Source organism: Pseudorasbora parva, chromosome 19 (genome assembly GCF_024679245.1).
Source record: "Pseudorasbora parva isolate DD20220531a chromosome 19, ASM2467924v1, whole genome shotgun sequence".
NCBI lineage: Eukaryota > Metazoa > Chordata > Actinopteri > Cypriniformes > Gobionidae > Pseudorasbora > Pseudorasbora parva.
Window position 1 is genome coordinate 1,452,952 of NC_090190.1, and position 23,139 is coordinate 1,476,090.

At 39.1% G+C, this 23,139-nt stretch overlaps 2 protein-coding genes across 3 annotated transcripts in view; one reads left to right on the plus strand and one right to left on the minus strand.

Moving 5' to 3' along the window:
* The window catches only part of LOC137047984 (fucolectin-4-like), a 144,137-nt gene extending 140,126 nt beyond the window's left edge, over positions 1 to 4,011 (plus strand). Inside the window, exons 7-9 of the mRNA XM_067425927.1 lie at positions 3,059 to 3,344; positions 3,519 to 3,655; positions 3,931 to 4,011. Coding sequence (XP_067282028.1) covers positions 3,059 to 3,344; positions 3,519 to 3,655; positions 3,931 to 3,935 — 428 coding nt within the window. The 3' untranslated portion in view covers positions 3,936 to 4,011. The remainder of the gene's footprint in view (positions 1 to 3,058; positions 3,345 to 3,518; positions 3,656 to 3,930) is intronic.
* Positions 4,012 to 17,555: 13,544 nt separating this feature from the next.
* Positions 17,556 to 23,139, minus strand: part of LOC137047982 (exostosin-1c) — a 105,657-nt gene continuing 100,073 nt past the window's right edge. For both annotated transcript variants that reach the window (XM_067425924.1, XM_067425925.1), the window contains exon 12: positions 17,556 to 18,044. In XM_067425924.1, coding sequence (XP_067282025.1) covers positions 17,859 to 18,044 — 186 coding nt within the window. In that variant the 3' untranslated portion in view covers positions 17,556 to 17,858. The remainder of the gene's footprint in view (positions 18,045 to 23,139) is intronic.

The window sequence follows — 23,139 nt, forward strand, 5'->3', positions numbered from 1 at the left end:
TAAGGCACTTGAGGCTACGGCCAACGGTCTAGGAGTTATGAGCAGTTTTGCGCAATTGATCGCTATAGCGCCACCTATGGGCCAATCTGGCTCATAATTTGATAACCTCTCCTCGATTTTTGTACTACCTATTGGGCAAGTTTCAAGTCTCTAGCCCTTACGGTTTGGTCTGTACGATGCGTTTTACGGCAGAATAATAAACCGGCACAAATACAATAGGTTTTCAAGCACTTCGTGCTTGAACCCCTAATAACAGAGGCGTAAAAGGGCCTAAAAAGGCTTATAAAAAAAAAACTATAGGGTCTCAGCGCCTGATTTTTGAGCTGCTGGTTACAAAAACTTTATCAAGCGTTTTGACATGGCCGGCAGAGAGGAACACGGTAGATTTCTGCATTTTCAGCTCATTTATCATGGAAATGATTTTTATTTTTTATTTAAAATTTTTCCCTTTTAAACTGTAATACCTCTACCGACGGCCCGATCTCCATAAAAGTTTGCACGCTGCTTTACAATAATAGGGTGCACATGCTCAGCTAATTTGGTGAAGTTCTGCGCAGAACAGACATTTTTTAGTCATTTAAATGTCATTTTGCATAGGATAATGTAGTTGACCTTTCTAACAGTTAAAGCGCCACCAAGAGGCCAGTTGCCACGTCCTTTTTCGGGTGACCACAGAATGAGCTCTTACATAGTTGTGCTCAGTTTGGTGAAAATATCTCGTTCCGTTGACGAGCTATAGCCAATTAAGTCGAAAGGGGCTCCTCCCACCTCAAACTTGGCGGCCCTTAGGAACCCTGAACCCAAATTTCCACTTTTTTTCAATGATTATTGACATTGAGACTCCAGAGAATCTGCCTGCACTGGTTTGGTCCCGGTTTGGCCAAAAACCAGGGACTAGTTCGCAAAAGTAGGTTTTTGGAAAAAGCCAAAATAGCCGGACATTTTCCCAGGTCACGAGCCAATCCGAGGCATGCGTCTGGTCCGTCTCGAGCCAAGGATTCCAACGATATAAGGCACTTGAGGCTACGGCCAACGGTCTAGGAGTTATGAGCAGTTTTGCGCAATTGATCGCTATAGCGCCACCTATGGGCCAATCTGGCTCATAATTTGATAACCTCTCCTCGATTTTTGTACTACCTATTGGGCAAGTTTCAAGTCTCTAGCCCTTACGGTTTGGTCTGTACGATGCGTTTTACGGCAGAATAATAAACCGGCACAAATACAATAGGTTTTCAAGCACTTCGTGCTTGAACCCCTAATAACAGAGGCGTAAAAGGGCCTAAAAAGGCTTATAAAAAAAAAACTATAGGGTCTCAGCGCCTGATTTTTGAGCTGCTGGTTACAAAAACTTTATCAAGCGTTTTGACATGGCCGGCAGAGAGGAACACGGTAGATTTCTGCATTTTCAGCTCATTTATCATGGAAATGATTTTTATTTTTTATTTAAAATTTTTCCCTTTTAAACTGTAATACCTCTACCGACGGCCCGATCTCCATAAAAGTTTGCACGCTGCTTTACAATAATAGGGTGCACATGCTCAGCTAATTTGGTGAAGTTCTGCGCAGAACAGACATTTTTTAGTCATTTAAATGTCATTTTGCATAGGATAATGTAGTTGACCTTTCTAACAGTTAAAGCGCCACCAAGAGGCCAGTTGCCACGTCCTTTTTCGGGTGACCACAGAATGAGCTCTTACATAGTTGTGCTCAGTTTGGTGAAAATATCTCGTTCCGTTGACGAGCTATAGCCAATTAAGTCGAAAGGGGCTCCTCCCACCTCAAACTTGGCGGCCCTTAGGAACCCTGAACCCAAATTTCCACTTTTTTTCAATGATTATTGACATTGAGACTCCAGAGAATCTGCCTGCACTGGTTTGGTCCCGGTTTGGCCAAAAACCAGGGACTAGTTCGCAAAAGTAGGTTTTTGGAAAAAGCCAAAATAGCCGGACATTTTCCCAGGTCACGAGCCAATCCGAGGCATGCGTCTGGTCCGTCTCGAGCCAAGGATTCCAACGATATAAGGCACTTGAGGCTACGGCCAACGGTCTAGGAGTTATGAGCAGTTTTGCGCAATTGATCGCTATAGCGCCACCTATGGGCCAATCTGGCTCATAATTTGATAACCTCTCCTCGATTTTTGTACTACCTATTGGGCAAGTTTCAAGTCTCTAGCCCTTACGGTTTGGTCTGTACGATGCGTTTTACGGCAGAATAATAAACCGGCACAAATACAATAGGTTTTCAAGCACTTCGTGCTTGAACCCCTAATAAAAATCAGTACAATTACAATAGGGTTTCAGCACTTCGTGCTTGAACCCCTAATTACAATAGGGTTTCAGCACTTCGTGCTTGAACCCCTAATAATAATAATAATAATAATACATTTAGACCAATCAATTAAATTATTGTAGATATACACTATTTTCTAGGTCTCTGGGTCTAACTCCATAACTGCCAGTAAGCACACCCCCCACCACCACCACCACCTCCCAAGAACACACACACACACACAAAGTTGAGCCTCTATGCTCCGCTGAGTCTTCCTCCACAAAGTACCATAAGCGCCTCCAAACCAAGCTCATCTAGTCTGAATGTGACCTGACAGAACAAAAGTCATGTTTGGTTGCTCCCTTTTCTTTCCCCCTTTGGCTTGGACGATGATGTGCAGCGGTTAGCTCCCCAGCCAGAGACACCACATCCAGCCCAGATATTAATCCAAAACAGTTATTATACATGGGAGAAGGGATTGGGGTAAAGGCGGTAAGAGTCGGTCCGGTTCCTGGTGACTGATTTATATGAAGATTTGTCAGGAATGGTTTCCAGATAGATTCCAGATAAGAAATGTAGATATAATATTTTTTTTAGTGACTGTTATTTTTTATAATGTGATGTATTCTATAAGAAGATAACCAGTGAACATCTGATAACCAATAAGGGATAATGTACATCAAGACAGTTACTGTATGGCAAAATAAACCGTGACTGGCTAATCAGGACCTATACAGGGATACTAACCACACACAAAAAAAGCAATTGTTTGTTATTTTATGTTAAACAGGGAATCTTGCTCTCGGAGCCACAGCTGTCCAGTCTTCCACACACCCGGTGCTCAAAGCAGCTGCTAAAAGTGCTGTTGATGGCAACAGAAATTCAATTCTGGATAGTAGATCATGCAGTCATACTGATGAGGACATGAACCCCTGGTGGAGAGTTGAGTTGCCAGAAGTCTCAGAGATAACCAGAGTCAGCATCACTAATCGTGGAGATGCTTTTGCAAAGAGAATAAATGGTGCTCAGATCCGCATCGGCAACAGCCTGGAAAATAATGGCAACAGTAATGAGCTGTAAGTATTGTGTCTCTCTTAATACTTACACAAATGGTTAGAATATGAGTAAATAAGATTAAATTACTTTGAATAAATCCTTTTTAATACAAACTTGCCTTTGACAGAAGTATATTTATTATGCTTCATGTTGTTTTGATAAGACCATCTCTCTGTTACTATGTGTCTTCACAGAGCTGCAACTGTAGAGTCCATCCCACATGGAGAGACAAAAACATTTAAGTTTAGGCCTATTAAGGGCCGATATGTCAATATTGTTATCCCTGGACGCAGTGAATTTCTCACACTGTGTGAGGTCGAGGTGTTTGCAGGTGAGTGATAAAAGGAGAGAGACGGTGTGTAGACATTTGTTCTATTTATACTACATTGTAAAAATAAATAAATTAATATCTCCCACTGAAAATGTTCTAGTGACTGATCACATCTAAATTTTTTAGTTGGCAAATAGAATTTCTGTGAATTGATGCAATTTTATTCACAGAAATTCAATTCGGCCAGCTGAAAAATCAGTCACTAGAAAATGTTCAATTGGAGACAGTGAATGTATACATTGCCGTAATGATTTTTGTTCTGTTTTCATTACCAGATTGAGTGGAATGAGATGGTTACAACACAGTCCCTCCTTTGATTATCTTCACTTTCTACATCAATAAATTACTTCATCACATGTTGTATTGTGTGTTTCTGGATCGAAAAAGGTTCCATTCTAATTTTACAATGAGGAGGAGGAGGTGTAGTGTTACAGCTATCCATCTAGGGTTGATGAGCTGGTAACAAAGTAAATACTTACATTTTATCAAAAAGAGAAAGAACAAAATAATGGACAGGATGAGGATGTCCAACCAAAAATAGAAGACACCAGCCACCATAGTCACATGTTTACTGGGAGCCAGAGCGCCTGACATCAAAGCTAATGTAAAAGTGCTTGCTAATGCTAATCATAAATTCTCTAAGATTATTATTCACCTCAGCACTAATGATGTTCGACTTCGCCACTCAGAGATCACCAAAATTAACATTAAAGAGGTGTATAATCTCACAAGTACGATGTCAAAGCCAGTCTGTTTCTCTAGTCCCCTCCCTGTTAAAAGTCCTGTTCTTTGCGATCCCATCTTTCAAACTTAAGTTAGTGTGTGATGTTGCTGTTAGAGCATAAATAATACCTGTAAAATTATAAAGTTCAAAGTTCAATGCCAAGAGAGATATTTTATTTAACAGAAGTTCCCTTTCAAAGCCTACAGCGAACGGCCGGTTTGGACTACACCGCTGCACTTCCTGCTGTAATGACGTCACTAGAACAGTTTGTTGACTAACTCTCTGCCCACAAGTACACGCAAAATAGGGGGCGTGGTCTTGTTGCTCTCCCACGTGGAGAAGAGCGCACATTGAACATGTGCACCTCCCTGTTATGGTAGGAGGCTTGACCTTTCCGGACAACGTGAGCTAAGCTGCTGTCCAATCACAACACGGGAAGTGCTGGCCCAATCAGAACTTGTTACGTATTTTGAAAGAGGGACTTCATAGAAGAAGGAAATCATCAGGCCGTTTTTAGGACAGAGAAAACAGCGGTATACAGATAAGTAAATTGTGTGAAAAATACTTTTTTTTTACAGGCGAAACATGAACTCATGTTATATTGCACACTGTAAACATAATCCAGGCTTCAAAAACACACGAAATATTGGACTTTAAAAGGAGTGATGAGATAGTTAGCAGATTATCATCACTCAGTTGCTGGTTGTCTAAGTGGTGTCCCCAAAATAACATAGGGTTCATAGACACTTGGAAAAGTTTTTGGGGCAGACAAGACCTGTTGAAGATAGACCGCATTCATCCCTCCTGAACTGGTGCCGCTCTTCTCTCTAGTAATTTGGTACAGTCTTAGAGCTAAACCCTGACTCACTGGTGCCCAGGTCAGTAAGCAGACAAACTGGCTAAACCAACCGTCTGTTAGCTGTCTCACATCACCAGAGTCAGCTAAATCTCAGCTCATAGAGACTCTTTTACCTAGATATTATCACATAGATACTGTGTCTGTTCCCCGAATTAGTAGATACAAAAAAACATCTAAACCATTCAACAGTAAAAATGTAATTGATGTCCAGCAAATAAACAACAGATATAATACAAACTAACAAATGATAAAGCTTGGGTTGCTGAATTTTCGATCCCTTTCTCCAAAAGCGCTTATTGTTCATGATATGATTACAGATAATAATCTGGATGTGCTGTGTTTGACAGAAACCTGGCTAAACCTGACGACTACATTACTTTAAATGAGTCCACCCCCTGAGATTATTGTTATAAACATGAGCTGCGTCTGAAAGGTAAAGGGGGAGGTGTTGCTGTAATTTATAATAATATCTTCAGTATTACTCAGAAGTCTTGAGAAGTTTTTTTAATATAATTCCTTTGAAGTTTTGGTGCTCTATGTAGCGTTATGTAGTGTAAATGATAAATCACGTTTTACATTTGTGGACACAATACAGACTTTATCTGCAGCCAGTACTAACTCTGATAGAAAATCAGCAAATTCTTTGATAAAGTATTATTTGTTGGGGATTTTAAAATCCATGTAGACAATGAAAAAGATGCATTGGGATTGGCATTTAGAGAAATTCTAAACTCTATTGGAGTTAGGAAACACGTATCAGGACCCACTCATCGCCTTAATCATATTCTAGACCTAATACTGTAAAATGGAATAAATGTTGAAATGGTTGAAATTTTGTAGCAGAGCAATGACATCTCAGATCATTACCTAGGATCATGTATGCTTAATCTGGCTAAGGCTGCAAAGCCGTTCCCTCGCTTCAAATATGGCAGGACTATCACCGCTGCGACTAAAGATTGCTTTGTAATTTTTAATTTTCCTCATCAGTTTCATCTCCTAACCATCCCAGATAGCCTAGAGGAACTCGATGTTGCAACAAACTATTTACTCTCTCTTTTCCAGCACTTTAGACACAGTTGCTCCACGGCGCTTAAAATAGTCCAACGCCGTGGTACAATGAGCACACCTGGGCCCTTAAAACAGCAGCCAGAAAAATTGAGAGCAGCTAGAAGAAAACAAAACTAGAGGTTTTTCGCAATTCGTGGTAAGAGAGCATGATTGTATACAGAAAGGCCATAAAAACTGCTAGATCTGCTTATTTCTTGACTCTCTTAGAAGAAAACAAACATAACCCTAGGTATTTATTCGATACAGTGGCTAAATAACCAAAAATAAACCTACAACTTCTGATGTTTGTAAACAGCACTACAGCAGTAATGACTTTATGAACTTCTTTACATGTAAGATTGATAATATTAGGAATAAAATTATAACCATGCAGCCGTCTACTACAGTATCAGATCAGACAGAGCATTGTAGTGTCACTGAGGAAACAGTACACTCATTCACTGCTATAGGAGATATAAATCATTGGCTGAACTCATTAAATCATCAAAATCAACAACATGAATGCTTGACCCTATACCGACTAGGTTATTAAAAGAGATGCTTGCAGAGGCCATAGATCCTCTTCTTAATTCATCCTTGACCTGATCCAGCAAAATGAGCCACAGTGACCCAAATTTTTAAATTTAAGATCTTGGTATTAATGGAAAGAGGAGACCATAAGATTTACAATGATACCATACTTAAAGTCATACCTTGAATGGTTTTAAAGATTTAATTGAATTTGAATTATGGTCATATGCCCTCTTTTTCTGATTAAAAGCCTGAGAAAATCGCTTTTTAAGTTTTTTTTACCCGTTGTTTTGTTGATATCGTTGTATGTAAAGGGTTAAACTATTTATTTTACAGATTAATTATATTGTGTGTGTGTGTGCGTGGCCATCCGTATCCTTGACTGTTAACTCATGCATAGACACACATGTTCATGCAGTCACTTTCTTTTGACAGCAACATTTCTTTTGACAGCAGCATTTCTCAAATTAATAAACAGATATACACACAGTATACTACTGAGGAGGAGATCTAACTTGTTTACACAGAGTGCTGCTAGTCTGACAGGAGGATGGCAGGAAAAATTGGGGTCAGTCAAAACGGTCCCATTGACAAAATCAGTCAGCGTTTATGTCAGTGTTTCTGTAGATTTCTAAGCTTTTAGTTGGTTGTATATAACGTTTAACAACCTATTTGGAGACCAGAGATATTGACATTTAAGGGGATACCTGGAACAAAGGGAAATGCTCAGAAGTGACGAGAGGAGTTGAGAATGTTAATTTTCAAAGAGTTTGGTAAACTTTGTCAAATTTAGTAGTCATTTAATTGTGTTTTAATCATCAGATAATTGATTAAAGGTCAAACCTTTAATCAATTATCTGGACAAAAAAATGTAGGAGATTATTTTTGAATGTCTGTTCTTTGAAATTAGCTAATAAAAAAGAAAAATAGTTTTTTTCATTGTTTCATTTTTGTTTTCACATTATCGACCTATATCTTAAAATAGAACGTTGCGACTTCCGACTCATTTGGCCAGATCGGGTCACATATGTTTCTCCATTCCTCTTCCCTTATCCCTTCTTCATCCTCCCTCTATCCCTCTACACCAATGTTGTCCATCTCGGTGCTCTGTTCTCTGATCTCTCGATCTTCCATGACAGTACACTCAATTTGGATGTTATTTAGAGGAACTCACTAAGAAGAGATTTCTTTACAAAGTAGAGAAACATAAGTCCTATGTTTAAAATGGAGCGTATACATCATGCTTACACATATGTTGCACAATCCACTTTCCTTATAAAGAACACTGTACATCATGGAACAAATACATCAGCAATACTATAACTATAACCCAATCTTCATCTAGTGTATACACCTGGGAAGTATATTTCAAAATTGTGATGATGAACACAGGGCTCATCATCATGGCAACGTACATTAACATTATTATTGAGTGTTTTAATGTATTATTTTCATGATTATGATTTAAATGTCTCAATGTCTAGTGTTTATAACATTTTGTTATGTTTACAGTGTGATCAATGCTATTCATGGTTTGAATTGTGTTTAAATGTAAATGTGATAGCACTGTTGATCTAAACCAGTATTATTGTGTTATGGGTGTTAGTTGAGTCGACCCCTGTAGATGGTATGATCCGTGAGGGTTTGGTGGGAAATATGCTTATACAAGTTTGGAGTGTAGGTTATGTAACTCGCCATTAAACAAAAGAATTAGAAGAAGTAGAATGGCACGCTTCTTCTTAACGTATGTTTCAGTGGTGAATTATTGACTCGTCGCTCTGCTGAGAATGTCTTGTGAGTTAACCAGGAACATACTCTGAGTTGTCTGATCTTACTCCTGGACTTGTTTTTGGAACCAGCATACCTTGAAGAAGCAAAGTTTGGGTTAATCAACTGAGAGTTCAAGGTATATGTGATGGTAAGTTAACCGTGCTTTCTGGAATACACCCCTGGTTGTGGTTATGGTTGTTGCAGCATAATGGCAAACATCTAAATTTGTTGGGCAATTTTTTTTTTTTGTAAAAAAGAAGGGCCACTTTCTTGCAGAGTTTAGCTCCAACCCTAATCAAACACACCTGAAGCTAATCAAGGTCTTCAGGATTACTAAAGTTACAGGCAGGTGAGTGCATGAAACCCAGCATGAATGTTACCTTGGGGATTGAAAGAGAGAGAGGAAGAGAAAGAGAAGAAAGCAAAGAAGAGAAGGCCCAAAGACCTCAAGAGCCAGGAAATAAAAGAGAAAGAGCAACCATTACAATGTTCTTTTACCTATTCCTTGACCATGTGACCAAACTCAAACATGACTAATCAGACCAAACTTCCCCTACTGTACTAAAGGTGTGACACACATTTGGCCTGCAGGCCTTCAGCATCTCTTTGTCTTTATTCATTCCAAATGGCCCTTCTGATAAGAAAGATGGGGGTTGACAACAGTAAAGCAAATTTCTTTGTTGGATTTCAAATATCAAATTTCTTTGATTATTTTCAATTCCTTCAATGTTGATCATTTGCCTAAAGAATGGGGATGTAATGAGTGGGATGTTATTTGGTCCACTATGTGGCAGTAATGGATAGTCTGAAGTAAAGCTTAGTTCACACTGCCCGATTTTTGCCCCGATTTTGAGTCGCCGACAGGTTTTGTGAAATCGCAGACAAATGCCCGAGATCACAGGCAAATCGGTGCTCGTGCACGCGAGTGACAATCACGCAGTGTGAATAATCAAAGACGCGATCAGAGAGAATCGCCGATGAGTCACCGACGCCCATGAGAAATTTGGCATGCTAAATATCTTGACCTGTCGACGACTGAAACTCCTGCTGTGTGAACCGCGTTCTGACTGAAAATTACATCGGCGATGACCGACAGCCAATGAGAGAGTGAGATACAGGGCAGCAGGAGGTCAGGGAGGAGTTATAGAGCAGAATATCCGTATTTTAATAGATATATTTACAATTCTATCAAACAGAAACGAAGGCCAAACATTTGCACATCCAGCCACAGCAGCAGCACATTACACAATTCACTGGAAAAAGTCTAACTTTAGTGTTGTTCGTTTAATGTGTATTTTCTCATTGAAATAGCTTAATTTTTTCATGTCAAGTAAACATTTTAGCTTAGATTTATGGTTCAATCCATTTTTTTTTACATTGATAGAATATAAATGGGCAGCGGGACATTAAACTGAATTTATTAATTTGATCAGAGCATTTTTATTAGATTAAGCAGGATTTGCACATATGCGCATTGTTGACTTGCAGATCCCGCTCTCTGTGGTTCAAAAAAAAGTCTGAGAACTGTCTGAGAAGAACACAGCACGAACTTGAGCGGTGGCCGCCCGTGACGATAACGTTAACGTTACATTTCAACGGACGTCAGACCAAACCAAAAACTTCGAGGAACATTGATAAGGTAAGATAAACTTTGTCTACCGTTAACGTTTTTACCTCAAGTATATCTGACGGGACTTGAGTCTGGCTGTAATTTCAGCGCTAACTCTTGATAGTGTGTAAATTAACTTTTAAGATAGCACTCGAAATGTTCGCAATCTTCATTCAAACTATAACGTTCGGTTATTTTAGCCCCTCATTGGGTGGGTGAGTAATAACCTAAATGCATGCAAACTATCTAAATTCATTTTGTGGGGGCATTGACCGTGTCAAGAGAAAGAGTTAACAATAACATTACTCGAAACAAGTGCAGTTATAGCCTACATAAGCTACAATATTTTCTGCTTAACTTTTATTAGACTCCAGTTCAAAAGAAAAGTGTGTTTTTTTTCGATGAGCACATTCTCTGCAGTCCAAGCGCGCTGAAGCTCTTGCTCATATATCTGAGGTAAATCATTAACACCATCACCGCTTACAGTATTGAACTAAATACATTACAATCGGCTAAAACGAATAAGCAGGTTACTTTTCTGAACAAGAGTGCTCCCGAGTCTGTGTTTCTTACAGTTTGCGTGAATCGCGGCACAGTTCCACACACACACAAAATACTGGCAGTTCAATAGTGAAACTCGCAGCTCTTAAAGGGGCCACACTCTATTCCAGCTCTTAAAGGGTTAGTTCACCCAAAAATGAAATTAATGTCATTAACTCCTCACCCTAATGTCGTTCCTTACCCTTAAGACCCCCATCTTCACACACAGTTTAAGATATTTTATATTTTAGTCCCAGAGCATATGCAGTCAATGCCCACTTTACTGTCCATTTCCAGAAAGCTAATAAAAACATAATCAAAGTAGTCCATATGTGACATCAGTTGGTTGATTAGATTCTCTTGAAGCATCGAAAATACATTTTGGTCCAAAAATAACAAAAAGACTTTATTCAGCATTGGCTTCTCTTTCGTGTGCCTCAAAAAAGATTAAAACGGTTCGTGAATCAGTGACTTGATCAATGATTCGGATCGCCAATGTCAAGTCATTTCAGCAGTTTGGGAGTTCGACACGCAATCCGAACTGCTGAAATCACGTGACATTGGCGATCCGAATCATTGATTAATTCACTGATTCACAAACCGTTTTAATCTTTTTTGAGGAACACGTCGTAGATTGAAAGTCATAAGGGCATCTCTCTCACTTGCTCACACAAATAACACCTACAGACTAACATGGTCATAGTCTAGGTTTTCCTAGCCACTTTTAATAAATAGGGGTGTGATGAGAAACTCAGCTCACAAGATGAGATTTTTACACTATTTATAAGAAATCTTTGATGCTGAATTTTGAGCTGTGAATACTTAGACTATGTCCAGACGTACCAAAACAATCTTTTTTTCCTTGTCTTCCCTGGAACACTGTCAAAATAAGTGTGCCCAAAGGAATCCATTTGCAAATGACTTAACACCTATATGTTATGTAAAATCCAGGCCTGGTCCTCTCTCTTCCTTCACTGTCGTCGCTCCTCCTTTTATTCTCCCTTCACTCCTCTGTGAAAGCTCTGAGACCAGTGTGACGTGCAGTTGGCACTGATCTTCCAATTACTCACCGGCCTCGCTTTGCTCTCACTCGTCACGCGCCTATTCAAGTTCAGTTTAGAGTGTATAAGAGCTGAAAATGGGAGAGTTCTGAAACTATAATGTACTTATTTTCTCTTTCTTTTTTTATGCAGGAAAATGAGGTTGAAGAACTGGAGCAAACAACCATGGCGATCTTTATCACTGGGAAAGAGGATCCTCTTCATCCACCAAAAGACATTAAAATTGTCATTGAAGGATCAGAGGTCCGGAACCTGCTTGCTATATTGCATACAAATAGGTTAAATTTAAAGGTTTAGTTCGCCCGAAAACGAATATTCTGTCATTAAAGGTCCTGTTCTTCGCGATTATATCTTTCAAACTTTAGTTAGTGTGAAATGTTGCTGTTTGAGCATAAATAATACCTGTAAAATGATAAAGCTCAAAGTTCAATGCCAAGCGAGATATTTTATTTTATTTAACAGAAGTTCCCTTTCAAAGCCTACAGCGAGCGGCCGGTTTGGACTACACCGCTGCACTTCCTGCAGGAATGACGTCACTAGAACCGTTTGCTGACTAACCCTCCGCCCACAAGAACACGCAAAATAGGGGGCGTGGTCTCGTTGCTCTCCCACGTGGTGAAGAGCGCGCATTCAGCGCTTGCATCTCCCCGTTATGGTAAGAGGCTTGTCCATTAATTGTCCATGTCAATTAAACTCACCTTGAAAATGCCTCATCGACACGACATCCTTAATAAACCTGTCTCTAGCACAACGACTCCAATCCTTTGAATAATCTTATGAATATCTGTTGATCTAATATGACTTCTATCAATCAATCAATCAATCAACTTCAATCAAATTTATTTATATCGCTTTTACAATGAGGATTGTCTCAAAGCAGCTTCACAGTGTTAAACAGGACAATATTGCAACAAAATTTATTAAAATTAATAAATCGATTACACTACCTCAATTGGAAAATATAATACTGCACCTAAAACCGACTACCTCACTTAAGGTTGTAGACACTATTGGTCGCAGTATATTACTGATTGTTAATAGTAGTCTATTTCATGGAATAGTACCATCAGGGTTTAAGCATGCTGTTATTGAGCCAGTCTTAAAGAAAATGAGTTTAGATCCACAGGATTTTAATAATTTTAGACCTATTTCAAAATTGCCTTTTATGAATAAGATCTTAGAGAAAGTTGTCCATAATCAACTGACAGATTTTTTGATGGAAAATAATACATTGGATATTTTTTCAGTCTGGATTTAGAACAAAAGATAGTACAGAATCAGCATTACTAAAGGTGTTGAATGATATTTTGTTAAGTATTGATTCAGGAAAAAAAGTTGCCTTAATGATGTTAGATTTAAGTGCAGCTTTCGATACTCTAGATCACACGATTTTAATAGAACGCCTCAGAGATTATGTAGATCTCAATGGCGTGGCTCTTAAGTGGTTTTCATCGTACTTGCACGACAGGACATGTTCTGTGAGAATTGGAAATCATGTCTCTGCATCCGCAACTATCTCTTGGGGGGTTCCTCAAGGATCAATTCTTGATAGAATGATAGACTGTTCAGCTAAAATGATCTCCAATGCCTTAATATGGAGAGCAAAACCAGAGAGACGTGGAAGAAAACGGAAGACAACCATCAAAATGGATAGAAGAATAACCAGAATGGCAAAGGCTCAGCCAATGATCACCTCCAGGATGATCAAAGACAGTCTGGAGTTACCTGTAAGTACTGTGACAGTTAGAAGACGTCTGTGTGAAGCTAATCTATTTTCAAGAATCCCCCGCAAAGTCCCTCTGTTAAAAAAAAGGCATGTGCAGAAGAGGTTACAATTTGCCAAAGAACACATCAACTGGCCTAAAGAGAAATGGAGGAACATTTTGTGGACTGATGAGAGTAAAATTGTTCTTTTTGGGTCCAAGGGCCACAGGCAGTTTGTGAGACGACCCCCAAACTCTGAATTCAAGCCACAGTACACAGTGAAGACAGTGAAGCATGGAGGTGCAAGCATCATGATATGGGCATGTTTCTCCTACTATGGTGTTGGGCCTATTTATCGCATACCAGGGATCATGGATCAGTTTGCATATGTTAAAATACTTGAAGAGGTCATGTTGCCCTATGCTGAAGAGGACATGCCCTTGAAACGGTTGTTTCAACAAGACAATGACCCAAAACACACTAGTAAACGGGCAAAGTCTTGGTTCCAAACCAACAAAATTAATGTTATGGAGTGGCCAGCCCAATCTCCAGACCTTAATCCAATTGAGAACTTGTGGGGTGATATCAAAAATGCTGTTTCTGAAGCAAAACCAAGAAATGTGAATGAATTGTGGAATGTTGTTAAAGAATCATGGAGTGGAATAACAGCTGAGAGGTGCCACAAGTTGGTTGACTCCATGCCACACAGATGGCAAGCAGTTTTAAAAAACTGTGGTCATACAACTAAATATTAGTTTAGTGATTCACAGGATTGCTAAATCCCAGAAAAAAAAATGTTTGTACAAAATAGTTTTGAGTTTGTACAGTCAAAGGTAGACACTGCTATTTTTTTGAACACACCCCTTTCAACTAATTGCCCAATTGCACAGCCTTAAGAGTGTGCATATCATGAATGCTGGGTCTCATTTGTTTTCTGAGAATCTACTGAACCTACTGGTAACTTGTTTGCCACGTAGCAATAAAAAATATACTAAAAACCTTGATTATTCTGGTTAGTCACATTGTACTGCTATTATTTTGAACAATACTGTACATGCTACCGCTTGGCTCAATCTTTAAGCAGCACAATATTAATTATCATTTGTATGCGGATGATTTGCAATTATATCTTCCTTTGGAGTGCGATGACTGTATATCCTTCACTAATTTCTATATGTGTTTAACTGAGGTGAAGGGATGGCTAGCAGATAATGTTTTAAAATTAAATGAAGATAAGACTGAGTTTATTATGTTTGTGAACAAACAGTCTGGGTATAGCTTGGCAGGAAAGTGTGGACCATTCTCCAATAATATGAGTAGCTATGTGAGGAACCTCTGCGTATTTTTTGATTCTGAAATGTGTTTTGATCGTCAAGTTAACAGCGTTGTGAAATCATCTTTTTTTCACTTGAGAAAATTGACTAAATTAAAACCTATCTTATCATACAAGGATTTGGAGATTGTTCTGCATGCCTTTATTTCAACCTGCTTAGATTATTGTAATGCTCTTTACCTGGGCATAAGTGAATCACTTGTTACTCGTCTTCAGTACGTCCAAAATGCTGCAGCTAGATTTTTAACAAATATTAGAAAACGAGATCACATAACACCTGTATTGATAACCCTTCACTGGCTACCTGTTAAATTTAGAATACAATACGTAAGGGATAATGTCCACCCAGCCGGTTGTTATCGCAGAATAAACCCCGACAGAGTGATCAGGACCCCGAGGCGAAGCGGAGCGTCACTCTGAAGGGGTTTATTCTGCGATAAAAACCGGCTGGGTGTACATTATCCCGCTTATTACACGGCTACTAGTCTCAAATAAATAATTATTAGACACAAAATATTGTCTCGAGATTAAATATTTTATTAGCTCTTACGCAAAGCTTCCGCGAAGGAAAACAGTTCCAACCTGCTTTAAGCCTTTATATATTGCTGAAGATTTGCCATATGCCCTTGCTAAATGTTGAGAATGAATGCTGAAAGGGTTAGTTCACCCAAAAATGAAACCAAGCCTATGATTTACTCACCCTCAGGTCATTATAGGTGTTTATGACATTCTTCTTTCAGACAAATACAATCAGAGTTATATTTAAGAAGTCCAGGCTAACGTTAATCCCAGCAGTAGTTGGAGCTGTTTCTGAAGTCCATAAAAATGCAGCTGTCCGTCAAATAACGTGCTCCACACGACTCCAATGGGTTAATAGAGCCTTCTGATTCGAATCGATGCGTTTGTGTAAGAAAAAGATCTATATTAAAAACGTTATAAAGGAAACCTGCCTTGAAGTCTTCCATTGTAACCCACGACTGTTTAAGCCACAAGATGACGCCAGCGTTAAGCACAGAAGTAGTACCGGTTAAGTAACTCGTAGTACCCGGATGAGCGGTTGTTATCTGGAAATAACGTACCGCTGGAATGCGCGATTGACCAATCAGAATCAAGTATTTCACAGAGCCGTGTAATAAAAGGTGTTAATGTTTGTTTTTAAAGCACTACATGATCGAGCCGCCGCGTACATAAAGGACATGTTAATCCCATACCAGCCTCAGCGTCCGTTCCGTTCTTTTCAGAACATGCTCTTAACCGTCCCTCGATAATGTCTGAGGCGTAGTGGAGATCGCACCTTCTCAGTCGCGGCCCCGGCACTTTGGAATGAGTTGCCGCTATCTCTGAAATCCTTGCCAAGGATGCACACTTTTAAAAAGGACTTGAAGACTTATCTATCTCATCAAGCTTTTGGTGTCTGATTGGGTTTGGAAACTGAGTGATTATGTGATTATGATTATGTGTTTGATTTTTGGTGTCATGTGTGATACCTTGTTTTTTTTTTTTTTTTTTTTTTTTTTTTTTTTGTGTGTGTGTGTTATTGTAACATTTTCGTAACTTTTGATGCTGTTTGATACTCATGGACAGCACTTTGGTCCATTCTAATGGTTTTGAAAGTGCTTTAGAAATAAAAGTTGAGTTGAAAATTAGATTTGGCTGTACAGTTGTTCTGGAGAAAACAGTGATGATATAAGCTCATTTTAATTTATCATATAGCAACAGTGATATAGTTGATATAGTTAATTTAGTAATTAATTTTTATTAGATATTTAGTTGAATAACTTAGATCAAAATTTGAGTGTCCCCAACTTAGCGAGCCAAGCCAAAGGCGACCAAAGGAACCAAAACTCCATCAGGGCATGATGGAGAAAAATAAACCTTGGAGAAACCAGACTCAGTTCTCCTCTGGACTATTAACACACAGTGGAGGATTATTATTCTGGCAACCTTACAGGTCAGAAATCATATTAGATCAGAATATTTGAAAGTTTGAGGTATCAAGCAAGACGCGACGATTAAACAATTATTAAATATGAATATTCGAAGGATCGGAGTCACCACGCAGGAGACAGGTTTATTTAGAGCGTCTGTACAGCTGTGGCCATGAAGAGATCGAACACCTGAACTCAGTGATTTTGACATGTCAAATTATTTTTTGTAATACGTTTTCGATAAATTAAATGCTTTTTTTTTTTTTTTTTTTTTACAGAAAGTAAGGCAGAAGAAACAGGAGATGAAGGTACTAATGGACCAGATGAGGAACCTCCTGTGGGACGTCAATGCCATGCTCACCAAACGTTTGAATGGAAGTATCTGCTATTTAATAGTCACACTATATAAATATAATTACAGAAAGAAAAACTACATGCCATATGAACAGCCAGTCAGCAATTTAAGGTTAATTTTAGAAGCTTTCAATTTTCAAATCAGTATTTATTCAGGCGGATTCATCAGAGTGATTCAAACCAATAACTCTCGAGTTGGAGAATCTTTGTGAACAATTCTTAAGAATCGTCTAGAGGAATCATTTGCTCATGCATCAGTAAGGATACACTTTCCCATAAACTTTAAAATAATTTTTATAGAAATTTGTCACAAAAAATAAAAATATATTAATAATATTTATTGATGTTGAAAAGAGAAATGCCCATGTTATTTGTTAACAAGCCATGTTTTAGGAAACGGCAAAATAAAAGATACTTTTTACTCATTTATCCACACAAAGTTTGCATTTGGGAATTATTTTATTGGTCATGTAATTACCACTTCAGTTGTTTTGCGACTCGCTGTCGTGTGTTAGTCCACAGCACCTTAACGCTACAAACTCCTCCATGAGACAGCAGCTGGAATGATTGACAGATCTGCAATGTTTCCTCGTCCATGAAGCTGTCAGTCATATATTGAGAACTGGTCATAAGAGGCAAACACTCCTCTCTTGTCCACAGACTGGCCATCACAAGCTAGTAGCCAGGTTTAGAGGTAAGTCAGTATCATTCGGGGACCCGTCTCCGTCTCTGTTCAGCTCGGCTCAGACGCGCTCCAGGTCTTTGTACCTCTTGCGCAGGACGGACACGTGGTCCTTGAAGAGCACAGGGTCCAGCCGAAACTGAGAGTGCATTAGAGGCATGTAACCAAACCAGCTCGCGAAGGTGTTGACACACTCCTGCCTCTGGGTAAAGTGCTCAGGGTTCGCCCATGGCGCCATCTTAGTGCCCTTAGAAGAGGAGAGGAAACAAGACGTTAGAAATACAGCACATTTAGGCCAAGTGTTTTAGTTTTTTGATGTTTAAAGGAACTATGTAAGAAATGTATTTCAATGAATCATAAAATGACCCTGATATGTCACTAGATATTACGAAATCATGTTAATTTCAAATACTTCTATCACTGACAACAGTAGTTCGGCCAGATATTGTCATTATAAAGTTGTTGTTGCAGCCCTCAGCTGATGTTGATGTTGACATGTTGTGTTTTGGCCTGAAGCTCCGCCCTCCACCGATCGACCAATCCTGAAGTCAGTAGTGTTTGGGGTTGCCAGATCTGCTCTAGTTACCACAGCTGCAGATCTACAAACGTTCTGCTGATCCTGCAGCCAATCTGGCAACCTCGAGTCAGGGGGAGGGGGTTACACCTGCAGTACCAGTTTTGGCCACAGTCTTACATACACTTCCTTCAAGGTGCAGCTGGGAAACTTTTGGAAAGCAAACAGAGCAAATTGAAATGAATGTGCAATTTTTCAAAAGTATCCGGATTAATGTAGGCATAGCCGAAGAGCCGGAGGGTTTTTAACATGATGAAGTGGTGTACACATGGGCATCGGAACCATTGTGTGTGTGTGGGACAAGACCCACCCATTTTTTTTAACGACCAATGATATTTGACCCACTCGCTTTTATCGTCTCTAATTCAGCACATGTCTGTTTACCTACCTCTAACTGAGAAGAAACGTATTATGAACACGCTAGATGCTTTATTTCCACTTTTCTAATATTTTCTCAATTTTTATATAAAATAAATGCCTTTCCGATCTGATATGTGATGGGAAAAGGGAGTTGAGTGAGTTTGGCAAAAGGCGGATTCGAACCTCTGATCGATTTGTGTCAAAACTTGATGACATGCGTCTTACCCCTACACTATAGCCAATACTGAGGTTAATAACTCAGTAATTTCCATAATTTTGTCTGTCCCAATCAATCATTTAGTAAACGGCTGTATATTTGTATTTAATGTAAATCGAATCTAACGTTACAAGAAAAAAAATTCTGTGACAGAGGACCCACCCACTTTTTATTTGCTTCCGACGCCCATGGGTGTACATGTTTCTTTTTTTAAGCAGATATTTAAGACAAGTACAATTAAGAATAAAGGGGCGGGGCCTGGTTGGGTGATGTGTTGGTTATGGTAAGGAGTGGGACATTTCCCAAACACCAATCACAACACACTGCTCCAGCCGACCAGAGCACTTTGTGTTTTTGTTTTTTTTAGTTTTATATTTATGAGAGAACTCTGAACTGTTGCTCAGATGTCTTATTTATTACTCGTGTGCCAACTCCATTCCAACAAAATGTACTTTTATATTTACAAATGACAAAAGTCATAGACATATAGTTTGTTACACATAATTATTATTATTTATTTTTTTACTACAACTACAAACTGATAAAGTATCCTGTGTAATCTGAATGCAATACATGACAAAATTCCAAAGACTCAACACCATGTGTCTCTGTATCTCACAGGTATTCCCACTTATCTTCCAGATCTGGGATGGTAGGATTGCTCTTGGTCATTATGATTGTTCCAGGTCCTTCCCTGTCATGAGCATCAGTCTTTGATCATGCTCTTCAACTCTCCCCACACCAATAGGTCATCAATGATGTTCACAGCACCTTCCAGGCCTTCTGTCATTTGGGCTGTGGATCTTTGAAAGACCTCTGATGCTGAAGAGATCCCGAAGAGTAAGCAAAGAAAGCGATGTTGTACAATGGGTGTGTTCATTGTGCATAATTTTGAACTCTCTTATTCAAGCTTGATTTGCCAGAAGCCTTCATTTACATCTGATTGGTCGGTTGGAGAAGTGTGTTGTGATTGGTGTTTGGGAAATGTCCCGCCCCTTACCGTAACCGTGCGGCTCAACGCTGAGAAGTACTTTGTGTTTGGCCTTGTTGAGATCGCTTCGCTCTTCTACAGTTAACATTGGATAGCGCTCTCGTTTTATTAATTTAGATCTCTGGGGTCCATGCAATAACTCCATTCTTTGTAGATCATCGATGACTCTATCTCTGAGAGCTACTGGGATGCTTCTTGGAGCATGCACAACTCGACTGATTTCTGTGGGGTTCACGAGGTTAGCACCCTATTCCTATAAACAGACAAACTTTGAGAATGTCTTTATTTTTCTCAACTTGATAGTCTTTTTACCACGTCTAACTTTTGGCAGGCACCGTGTCCAAGAATAGCTGGTGCATCTCTCTGTATGATTTCAAATGCAATCTTGTATTTTTGTCTCTTGTACTCACATGTGAGCTCTTTCTTGCCTAATGGCTCCATCTTGTGGCCTGAGTAAGCATCTAGCTTGTGATGTTTGGTGCTTTGTAAGCACTCTCAAACAAAGCATTGCCTTCAGCACCAGTATCAATTATAATCTTTATTTTGGGAGGTGTAGTCCAATTGAAACTCTCAAACTCAAACTCTCCAGTTTTCATTTTGAAAGGTAATATATTTAATATTGATGTACTGTTCCGACGAACATATCCTCACTCAGTTCAATGGCATGCATCCTTTTACTCTGACTCATATGGCTCTTCGAAATGTTCATTTAAGTGAAGTGTTTCTTTTTTTTGTTTTGGCAGTTTTACATGTTTTCCCAAAGGCAGGACAATTTCTATATTCATGTTTGTTGCCGTATTACTTTTTTTGAAGGAAAAATTGTACGCACATCCAGTGAAACTTATGCAGGTGCAAGATTCAATAGAGCATAAATCAACAAAAACAAAAAACAACCTCATAGTGACCCAATTATCCAATCATCCAATAGTATTGTTATATTGGGTTGTATGATATTTTGTTTTTTTGTTTTTTTGTTTTAGTATTGTTATTATATATGTGTGTGTGTATGTATATATATATATATATATATATATATATATATATATATATATATATATATAATGTTTTTTTTTTTTGACACAATTGGATGATTGGTTCACTAATGAGGTCAGGTGTGATTGTTCACACAGATATAAATGATGCCTGTTTGTGCTTGTTGCTTGCCAGACGAAGACCCCTTGGGTCGAAGCGTTGTCTGTTTTAATACATTTTTGGGAGCAGTAAAGAGCAGTATGCAGATTTTTTGTTTATGTTGTATTACTTTTTTTGTCAGCACACACGGATCCGATTTACCATCTTGTTTTTTTGGCTTCACTGCTTTGACTCTGTGTACCTCCATCTTGCTGTTCATCATTTTCTTCTGACTTGATGTGATCTCTGTGGCCCTTCAGATGTCGATGGCTTTGTCAAGTGAGAGGTCTGCCTTTCTCTAGCCTGGATACCAGCAGAATTTAGCCCCGCCCTAAACATTTGAGGTCGGCAATTCGGTCTAGACTCGATCCATCGAGGAGTAATTATGCCCCAACAGAAACTGTTTATAATACAGGAGACAGTATTACTTCTTTAATATTACTTCTTTATTATTTCTGTCTTTGGAGAACGAAACTGTTCGGACCAATCAAATTGTCAGGACGGGGTTTAGATGATGATGGACAGATGATAAAGAGTAACGTAAGCATTGACGTCAACAAAAAGCGCTTGGGTTGAATTCATTCTAATCCTAAACTGAGAACTATTTCTCTCAGAAATGATGATTGTGTTAGTTAATACTCTGCGTATCCTTAAATGATATTTTACAACACCAGCAAATATCGTTTACACTCATCATCTTCTACTTCTTCCAGGGGGCAGTTGATTTCTGTTGACTGTGTGTTAGTAATGCGTAGTTCATGAATGATTCGTTCTTTTTGAACTAATCTTAAATATAACTTGGGAAGAACGAGTTGTCTCAGAGAGCGGTTTGTTCATTTTGTGTTGACCGTGTGTAACAAAGGCCAGCTAGTAATAGTTGCTGTGCAAGTAAACCTCACTGCTCTGACCTCAAGAGATGCTCTAGTAACTGAGGCTAGAGGTTGCAGCCTTTAGCCTCCTTGTTAGAGCGTCCGACTCTCATGCCGGCGTTCTCGGGTTCGAGTCCCGGTCCGAACGGTGTGGGTCATATGTGCATGAGCTACAGGCCATCGGATCTGGACAGGATCTTCTGCACTCAGTCTATGGGGCTGAGAACAAATGACTGGAAAACGAAGACTCGAGAGTTGAACTAATCAGTTCTGTTTTCGGGACTCCATGCATTGCTTATGGGGCTGTCATGGCCCAGATCAGACACCGATAACAGAACTAACGACTCGAACCCGAAGACATGAGAGCTGTAACGTCATTATTCTTTCCAGGAAACAGACGTGATTAAATGTGAAGTGACAAAAGAAAGAACGCCTGGGATTCGGAGGTGAGGTGAACTAACAGATTGCCTGAAGACCCAGGTAAGCCATTAATAAATAATTTATCTCTTAAAGTTTGGCCTTGGCTGCATTAACTTATCATTAACTTTTTATTCCAAATGTGATCAACGTTTGCATAAGTACTAGATGTGTTGGGGAATTTAACATGTGATATTTTAATGATATTCTGCTGAACTGAACGAAATTACTTGAAAAAATATTTGTTAATTTTGCAGAAGTAGATTCAAAGATCCGAGTCCGTAAAATGATCCAAACCTTTCACTACTATAAGTCGCTCAACATACGTCATTTACTCTTTTGCTCTGATTGCTTGTAGGTCTATCCAGTTGAGGTCTTTCCTGGTTCACACGGCCTAATAATCACAGCCCAATGGAGCAGAATCAGACTGACTAGAATTGAGTATGACCACGTCAGGCTAGCCTCTCTCAGCAGATGGCCTCTTAATTGATCGTCTTTTATGCCACACATGATTCGGTCACAAATTAATCAGTTGTGCAGATCCCTGAACTCACAGTCTTTTGCTTTATTTTCCGGTCTGTGACATACACGTCATTCATTTCTGTGGGTCCCTGTGAGCGCATGAAGACATGTCTAATGTACTGCAAGTTTTTACGAGGTTCACAGAAGTCTTTAAACTTGTTCTTTAGCACTTGTATTTTGTAGCCTGACAAGCCAGAGTCACATCAAGATGTTTGGTCTGGAAACTCACCATTGACGGCTCAATCTGAGGGGCGGATAAAC